Raw genomic sequence first — 9603 nt, 5'->3', positions numbered from 1 at the left:
CCCTCCCTGCCTGAGGGGAGAGGGGAAAGGGAACCTCAGCTTCTTTTGCCAAGGTGAGCAAACCTTAGGTGGGGACGGTGACACCTCTTCCAGGTAACACCGAGGGACAGCCCGATCCCTAAGGCAGAAAAGCGATTTACAGGGCACTAGGGTTTTGCTTCGGGGCAAAACAAGCGTTAAAGGTTACGGAGGTCTCGGAGGAGTTGAAATGTTTTGGTAGTGCTCGGCGTTGCTGCTGTTGTGGTAGGGCCTGATGGAGAGCTGGAGCAGGTGATTGTGAGTCATGGTTAATGGTGGAAGTTCAAGTTCAGTTTCACTTCGGTTATGGCGCGTTGAAAAAGATACTTCAAGGGAGGAGTGAGTGTGTGCTCCTGATGGGAGGGGAGAGCTGTGGAGGTGGCAGGGTGAGCTAATATCAAAGGTTAATGCCCCAAGTGGGTAACTGAGGAAGTTGTTTGCAGATAAACTGTTCTGAAATGCAGTTTCAATGCAATTGGTGTAAATAGGTGGTGTCATGTTTTACCCAGTTGTTCTGGTCTCTGGCTGATTGAACAACTTAAAAGGTGTTTTCCTGTTTGGTAAATGACCTAATCCGTGGCTCAGTGTGATATACTTACTGCTGCTGAAAGGGACAGAGACCTAGCTTTTAAAGCAAAGAAATTTAAATGCAAACAGCAATTCTAGTGTTCCTGGTAGCTACCTTAACAGGTATCCTCAATGTGTAGTCACAGCTGTTACTTTCTGTAGCCTGCTTATGATGTTTATAGGATAACAAATACATCAGCAGACTTCCTATGGTATTCAGAGCTCCAGTGCTGTCAGAGCTCCAAGATGTGTGGCTGGGCTTTAAAGGGAAAAAATTCTGGAGTAATTTATATACTTGAAATATTAAAGAAACCTCAAGTACCTCATAACATTTAGCTTTATGTGCTTCCTCCTAGCTGTTAAGCATTTGGTACTTGCTGCATCTTCCTCTTGGGATATCAAAAGGTGGCCTGTGGGACCATATGGGATATGAAAGGAGCCTGTAAAGCTTTGTACTTCCTGTTTGTTTGAGAAAGACTGATCTTATTTAGAAGCTTTCATCAACACCATTTTAAAAGTGTAGTTTTTTAATTATTATTTTTGCAGGAGATAATTTATTCTCCGGCAGCAACAGTTTCATGCTATCATTCTAAGCCACTAAGAAGGTTTGTTCTACTGCTATCTTAGAGCTTTAAGGTTAAGCAGGACTTGAACTTTTTGAAAAGGAAAGTTTCTCTTGCAGACTGGTGTTTTTTCCCCAAAAGTCAGATGCCAGAGCTGCCAGGGACTCAGAATTGCTCACATGTCCCCAGGCTGGGAGGCTGCTCTGTGAAGGAGCTGCATGAGCAATTTAAACCTAAGATCATGCTGTGGCTTCAAAGGGCAGCCCTGCCTCTTGCTTTGTACTTGGGCATGGTCAGCCAGGCCAGTTTGCTGTTACATGGCTATTTTATCTTGTTCATTGATAGCTTGCTTTTTCAGGTGAGTGTTCCAGGTAGGCCAGTGAACTGCACTTCCATATCTCTGAGAGTCCAGGGCTCCGGGTGTGTGAGTGGAAGTAGCTGACAGAGCAAGACTTTCAGTTCCTCTTGTGGGATGTTTAGTTTGTTGTATTTATCAGTCTGAAGTAGCTTCAATTGTTAAATGGAGCCTGTTTGAGATCTGAACTTATTTTTTATGGCTTTACATTTTAGAACCCAGATTGTAAGTGGCATTATAATTGTAAAGCAGCTTGGTAGGTCTCCTTATTGTGTGAATTTCAAGGGCTTACTTAAATAATATTTTCCAAGTTTTAATATCACTAACAGGGAAAGACAGTATACAGTAGGTTTGGTAGCACTTCAAACAGGAAAGCAAAATACTGCGATGAAAGGGTTGATCCTGTTCTTGAACCCTTAACTTGCACTGCAGAACATCTGTTTAATTTGAAGTTTGCTGCAAAGGAACTCAACAGGAACTCAAAAAAATGCGACAAAGAAGAAAAGGCTGAGAAAGCTAAAATTAAGAAGGTAAGCAGTGAGTCTGAGACAAACCCTTCAGATCAGTTGTTTACAGATTATAGCAGGAAAATACCTGGTGTTTTTACCATTTTCCTGGTACACATGCTAATAATATCTTGGTAGATGCTTGTGATTTAAAATATATGATTATAAATCTTCCCATACGTATTAAGAAATATGAGGATACATTCTTGTGTATCCTCTTGCACAGCTTGTGGCGTTTTCTTCCTGAGATTGTTTTATGTATTTTATTAGAGACTGTTGTTCTCAAAGTCAAAAATACGTAATCGTAATGTTTATCATTTTGTATTGAAAAGGTTTATGAAGAAGAACTTCAAAATAATTTTTGAGTCCTTGAAGTAGTAAAGAGAGAGGCTAAATTTTTTTGACTATTTTTGTCCATGAGCTACAACCATACCAACTGCATCTTTGAGTCTTGATACTGAAAATGTTCTTAGGAATGAGAAAATCATGTTTCTGTAGCTCTGTAAAGCCTCCTACTTGAAGTGTGTGTTAGATACCTTCCTTGGAAAGAAGTTAGGGGTTCACGTCTTGAAAAGTTTGGGAACTTAGCGGGAGGAAGGAGGGGTTTATTTTCTCTTTTAGTAGAAAAGATAATGTGATGAATTGATGCTTATTTAAAAAATAATGGGGTACTCAGAAATCATGTTTACAGGAGCAGGGAAGGTTAAAATGCTTTTTCTTTTTTTCAGGCAATTCAGAAAGGTAACATGGAAGTTGCACGGATACATGCGGAAAATGCAATCCGACAGAAGAATCAAGCCATCAATTTCTTGCGCATGAGTGCCAGGGTAGATGCTGTAGCAGCAAGAGTTCAGACTGCAGTGACAATGGGCAAGGTAAGTCTGTTTTCACAAATCTGTTGCAAGGATGAGACCTCTGATTGTCTAAGAAGTGACTTAATTCTGTCTGTCATGAGCTGAAAAGTTTTGGTTTTGGTTTCAAATGTAGTCAGTAGTAAATCAGGTACTGGAATCCCCCTGGCAGCTGCTCTCTCGGAGTAGATAGCTATCCACTATGGTTTGTAGCTAGTAACTTCTGTTAGCTGTTACTACTCTTGCTCCTAAGGAGACTGTGTATTTTACTGGTTACACTTCCTATGATTTTGCAGAGATATTGCTCCCCTTCCAAATACATGAAGACATGATGTAGGACTTGTGATACCAGAAATAATTTTTAGCTGATGTAGTTTTCTTACAGTAAACTGCTGTACTGCTTTTCAGCCAGAGAGTTTATTCTGTGATCTGTATACCAAATATATCCCTTAACATTTCTTCTAACAAGAAGTTAATGCCATATACACCTCTTTTTTTTTTTTTTTTTTTTTTTAATTGAGTTTCAGCTCAGAATGCGTATTTCAAGTGGTTGAGTTAATTTATAGAATCTGAAATGGTGGGACCTATAAAAAAAGTGGTGTTCTAGATGGCAATAGTGGGTGCCCTTCTGCTTGATACTGTAGAAACTCTGTCTCTGGAGATGAGAGAGCTTGGTAAGAAACTGCTCATTTTTCTTTCATTGTAATATTTTCCTTTTCCTCATTTCAGGTAACAAAGTCAATGGCAGGGGTAGTTAAATCTATGGATGCCACACTTAAGAGCATGAACCTGGAAAAGGTAAATAGACTGGCTTTTCTTGGAGCTGCATGTCAAAAGCAGGAAGGGCTACAGACACAAGTTTTAAAAAGGGGAATGCCACTCAAGAGAAAAGGTTTTTCAGTGAGGCGTATCCTGACTAGGTTGTGAAATCTTCATAAATGGAGATGCTCAGAACTTGGCTGGACAGGGCCCTGACTAACCTGCTTGAACTGCAGCATTAGATCAACTTCACACATGATGTAGGGAGGGGGGCAAGCATCTGATCTCCAGAACCTGCCTGCCCTTGTACTGTGGTTCCGTTCCAGCCAGTTGAGATGTTTCTCTTTTGTTACCTGCAGAACATTGATTTTGATTCATATTTTTTCTAGATATCTGCACTAATGGATAAATTTGAGCATCAGTTTGAAACACTAGATGTTCAGACACAACAGATGGAAGACACAATGAGCAACACTACTACACTAACAACGCCACAAGTAAGAATTGAAGATTTTTTATTTTTTTTTTTTTTAAAGGTGATTTTAAATTACATGTCTAAACTATATGGAACTGTCTGATTTTCTTCTTTCTGCCTACTTTGAGACATAGCAGCAGCTGGAGCCTTTTCACTTTTGCTTTGTGCTTATTTGTCATGAAAAGAATATTGCAGATTATAGTCACAAGTAGAGAGGATCACGTATGTGTATTTTTGTCTATTTCACTCTTACAGCAGGGTTTATTTTATATTATATCTTGAAAACCTTAATACTCCTACTAAATAAGCAGAGTTCTGAACCAGAAGACATTGCAGCATTAATTATCAAAACATAATATGCTGTGAGAAAATAAATAGTTCTAATTCACTGATATTAATGACATGACATTAGTCATCACCAAATTAGTAGTGGTATATGCAATGGAAAGGTTGTTAATTACATACTTTCAATTTGTGGGAGTGTGCTTACTAAAATAAATCTTTAAATAATGCTTGACATAGTTAAGAATTTGTAGCAGCTATTCCCTTGTGCTATTCCACAAGGAACTAAATATGTTATTCTGACAATGTTTTGACAGAGAGAAATTTACTGGAGATAGTGCTTTGTCAATGAATTAAACCTAAACCCAAATTCAGTAAACCAGATCTATTGGAGATGAGCTTTTTTGTTGTGCAAAGCAGTGTTTTAGTAGCTAATAATCCACACTTGAAATCTTCAAGTATAAGGTTGAGGGTTTTTATGGATAGGTTTAATTCTTTGGAAGCATTATTTTGGAAGCTAGAGCTCAGTTAATGGGATTTTGACAGGCTGAGCACCTCTACTCATTATTTTTCAGTTCATACAGGCCCTTCTGGTGTTCTCTAAGAGGCATTTACCTTTAAATCAGTTTTGTTAAAGTAATCCCCATTCTCTCAAGATTTAACAGAAGAGGTTGTCAAAAACTACAATATGCAACAATCAGCTTTTTCTTCTTTGCTCTAGAACCAAGTGGATATGCTTCTACAGGAAATGGCAGATGAAGCAGGGTAGGTAAAATTTGGACTATTTCTTGATTAAATCTTTGTTCCAACAACCGTTCCTGGTTAACTTCAGCATCAGATACCCTTGTTTTATATGGTTCTGTCTTTTAGAAGAGAAGAATCACTGTTTTGCTTTCACCTCTGGGTATAATTCTCGTAATAGTTTAGTTGCTGGCATTTCGTTCTGTTCTCCCTAGAGCTGCTGTGAGTGTCAGGATGCAGGGGTGGTTGTGCAGAAGCCTAAAATCACATGTCACTTGTCATGTCAGGATAGCATTTCATTATTTACTTTGGCTTTAGCAATCCATGCCATGTTTCTCCGTGCTTTTTATCTTTTTCCCCTTCTTACCACATTAAAACTTCCTGTAGTTCTGCCCTCTCAAGCCAGATATTGCAAAACAGGTTGTCATGACACATTTACACCTTTGGGAACATACTGACGTATTTCAGAGAATTTTGCTTGCCTTCTTGGTGACAAGTTGAAAGTGTCACTATTGGCTTGAGCATAAATATTTTTGATACAGTTTTTAGTAAAACTCCTTTTTATGAGTGAAATTCCTGTCATTCATAAGTATGCCTTGTCTGATACACCTCTGTTAAACAGCTTTCTTGTTCAGTCATGATCAAGCAGAATTCATTTAGCTATTGCTAGTTATAATATATGACTTTTCTTTGTAATGAGTCAAATGATGAAGTTGTCTAACTAGCAGGAGTACAGCATTCGTGGGATGTCGATGCTCTCATGCTCTCTCAGTATTCCTCTGCTTGTCAATTGTTTTGCTTCTTCCTGTAGCTATGTGTGCCTGACTTGGGGGTTTTGTTTTGTTTTCTCCTATTAGTCTTGATCTGAACATGGAACTACCTCAAGGACAGACAGGTTCTGTTGGTACAAGCGTTGCCTCAGCAGAACAGGTGAACAGTTGATTGCATTGAAATCAATGTTTTCTGGAGAAACGTGGTATGAGATCTAATGCTTCACTCGGTCAAAACAGGCTTGCTAAAGTGTAATTAGATTTTAGCTGTCCCAAAGTAATGGCGTGTAGTTAAAATCATCTTGCAATCAAAATAACTTTAACAGTAACTTTAACAAAGCATACAACTGCTTTGTAAATCCAGAAAGTTTAGATGTTCCAGGTTTATTTTTGAAGGGTTATTTCAGAGAGTTCCAAATGGTTGACTCTCCTACCTACTCCAAATCTAAGGAATCCAGCCATCTCCCATAGCATACACAAGGCATTTGGGTTTTTTTTCCCTTTAATGTGTGGAAGGTCTTATGGGACTAGAAGCAAAGATTCCACATTTGCTGTAGATGAGAGCTTAAAATTTCTTGTGCATGAGCTTGTCAAGGCTGCACAGATCTTTTGGTGAGTTGCTTTTCCCATTCTAGAGAAACCCATTTGAGGGAATGAAAAGAGAAAAGTTTGTTTCTATCATCCTTCATAGAAAAGGCTTTAGGGAGCCTTATCTTAATTGATCTATCTTTGGGAAGCCCCAAGTATCCCATGTTCTATGAAAGGTTCAATTTCACCTTGTACTAGGCCCCCTAAAACAGTTAAACCTGCTGCTGTATGGTGTAGCAGTTCAGCTGGATACCAGCCTTGGTCAGTCAAGGCTGCATCCAAATAAGGAGGCAGTTCTGATTTGCACTTGTAAAGATGATACCTAAATAAACCCCAAACAAACTCGACCATATCTCTACTTACTGTGTTCTGGACTCCTGATAAGATAGCTGTATGGACCTCTGGTCTCACTGGGTACAGCTGTTCTTGAGGTCTTAAGCAAATATTAAGTCTTGTGCATTAGAGAATTTCCTATCATCCAGACATGAGATTGTCTGGCCATTGCAGAACCTTGCAAAACTGAATTTTCATGTTACTGATAGCTGGTTTCTTTGTGTCTTACAACTCTGCAGGATGAGCTGTCACAGAGGCTGGCCCGCCTACGTGATCAAGTTTAACAAAGCTGCAGTTCTTTGGACATGCTTTCAAAACACCCTTTCTGTAACTGTTCCTTCACTACATGAGAGGTGTATACAGTACGGCTTAGGTATTTGAATACTTGTAATACAGGGTTCTTCACTCCTAGCTTGCTACTGTTTCTAAAATTCATCGAGTAACCCAAATGTATCAGCTCTTTCATGTCCTTTTCTGTACATTTCGAAGTTGATACATTTTTTGCAAGCTTTTTTCACAAAATCAAGTTGATATTCTAAGCCAGCTGGTAATGTTGGTACGTTCTAGCAAAAGGAAAAGCAGAGTGTCATTGATTAAATATTTTAAATTATGAAGGTTTTTGTGGGGGTTTTTTTTTGTTTGTTTGGTTGGTTTTTTTAAATTATGAGAACTGTTTATTGTTTGGAGAACTGATGTATTCAGTTCAGATGATAGTTGTAGTTAACTTTCTTACACAGCCAAAATCCTGGAACGTGCGAAGGTGGACCGTGCAGACTTCATGGAAAATATGCTTGTTAAAACAAATAAGTGGACTTTTTGGTTTTAGTCCTTTAAAGCTAGGGTAATTGTGCTGAAATTAATGGTTTAGTTCAAAAATTAGTTACTAAAAGCTGTTTTCAGATAATTGGGAACTTGTACAGTGTCATCACTTCAGTACAGGAGGAATAAAACATATTTTTAAACTCTTTGTCAGTTCTGTTGAATGTTGCAGCTTGCTTGTTGAATAATGTCAAGTGCTATAGCTTCTCCATTTTGCTTTCTTCTCAGCACCCTGGGGTGCAGCCAGTTATGCTACTCACACCTCTGTTCTATCAACATCTAGTTCCTGTTAATAGGGAGCTCATGCTATCTGTTTTTATATATTCAAGCAGAGAAGCCTCATATGAAATAACTGAAGCCTGCTTTTCTCCATTCCTTCTTACAGTCTTTGCTTTTAATCTTGTCACTTCTTTATACATAAGGACAAGTCTTGTGATCATATTCTAATACCTCAGTTTTTGGCGTATTCTGTACTTCAGTGTTCCATACATGAAAAATACGGAAGTGCTCTTCCACAGGTTCAAGTCTTCAGTCCTCCTTCAGCAGCTGGGGTCCAACCCTGTCTTCGCCAAGTGGGCACTCCCTTAGATCAGCTTTTCCTCCTCTGCACCTCGCATCAGGTGAGATGTGGGTGAGTGGCACAGGCCAGCTTGGTTGAAGGGGGTTAGGTTGCATTAAGAACAGCTACTTCAGTTTTTGAGGTTTAATGTTGCTCTCTGCAGATAAATAACGTCATTTGTAGTATTGTGGTTGTATGGAGAAGCTAATTTGTTTTAGTGATACCGTTGTATTTCTACACAGTAAGAGAATCTACTGGCTTCTTTCAGTAGCTTCCAGCTCTTGCTGCAGTTATGAATAAGTGGTTGTAGAAATCTGTAGCTGAGGCTACTTGTGATGTGATAAACAGTGATGCTAATATTACCTTTCTGACTTTTGAGGCTCATTGTTTTATCTCTGTAGGGGTGAGGGAAGGTGTGAAGCACTAAACTTGGAATTAGTTCGTAATTTGCTGGTGTTCAGGATCACATGAAATTCCCGGTGTTGGGGAAGTATTTAAGAAAAATACCCCATACTTTGCTTTTTTAGTCAAGCAGGATTTTTTCAGTGAAAATGTGCAAAAATGGTGAAATATTTCAGAGCAGTTTCAAACTATGTTTTGAATGTGTTACTCAAATCATTCTGAAGGTTTAGTGGAATGTTACGTGCTGAAGTATTCAAGGCTACTATAAAAAGATAAGGAAACTAAAATAGACAAAACAACTTAAAATGCTGTGGAGTTCTCTCTCATACTGGCAGCCTAAACTAAAACAATTTGTTTAAAATGTCGTCCTTTTACTTGTTTACATTTCTTTTCAGTGCAGCTTTCTTTAAAATGCCTTGAATGTTTCTCCTGTAAACAGGAGAAATTGGAAGATGTTTAAAAACTACGTACTCACAGCTGTAATCTTGGTAAAATCCTTTCAAATTATTAATAAAACATCGTAGGAGTGGGGCTATATACTACATTTATTTTTTTCCCCAAGCTCCTTCTGAACACTATAACAAAACCATATTGGTGTATCTATGCAACCAGGTTACCCCCAACTGGGTAACTGCTTGTGTGTGTGCCTTTGCCTTGCTGAACTTCATTTTATTTTTTGGTTTTGTTACTCAATTACTTCATGTCATGAGAGGATTGGAAGCTCACTATTGTATAATAACAACTCCACACCTCAGTTCACTTTGTGGTTGCTTGTGGATGGAGCTGTACTATGAATTCCAGAGGTTTTCACTGCTTAATATTAGATGACTTCAGCTTGCTTGTCAGGCTCATGCTAATGTTAAAGCTTATGCTGCTGTTAGGCTGTTCCTGGCTGTTCTTAAGCTGTTTGAGGGGGCAGACAGCAATTCAGGTTCCATGTAGTTAATTTTCTGAGTATGTTGCCTTGTCATGAGCCTTGGGGCTTTGGGGGAGTTTAAAAATAGAGGGAGATGAG

At 38.7% G+C, this 9603-nt stretch overlaps 1 protein-coding gene across 1 annotated transcript; it reads left to right on the top strand.

The window, feature by feature from the left end:
* Nucleotides 1–547: 547 nt before the first annotated feature.
* On the top strand, nt 548–7423 carry CHMP1B (charged multivesicular body protein 1B; the record flags this gene model as incomplete). The annotated part of the gene is made up of 8 exons (XM_010016120.1): nt 548–563; nt 1936–2033; nt 2738–2884; nt 3590–3658; nt 4009–4116; nt 5098–5141; nt 5975–6047; nt 7048–7423. Coding segments are annotated over 8 exons (600 nt in total), but the record flags the coding sequence as incomplete, so codon positions are not given.
* Nucleotides 7424–9603: the final 2180 nt, after the last annotated feature.

Source organism: Nestor notabilis, unplaced genomic scaffold (assembly GCF_000696875.1).
Source record: "Nestor notabilis isolate BGI_N333 unplaced genomic scaffold, ASM69687v1 scaffold27596, whole genome shotgun sequence".
Lineage (NCBI taxonomy): Eukaryota > Metazoa > Chordata > Aves > Psittaciformes > Psittacidae > Nestor > Nestor notabilis.
The sequence above is the reverse complement of the archived record's forward strand: the minus strand, read 5'-3'. Positions and strand labels throughout refer to the sequence as shown.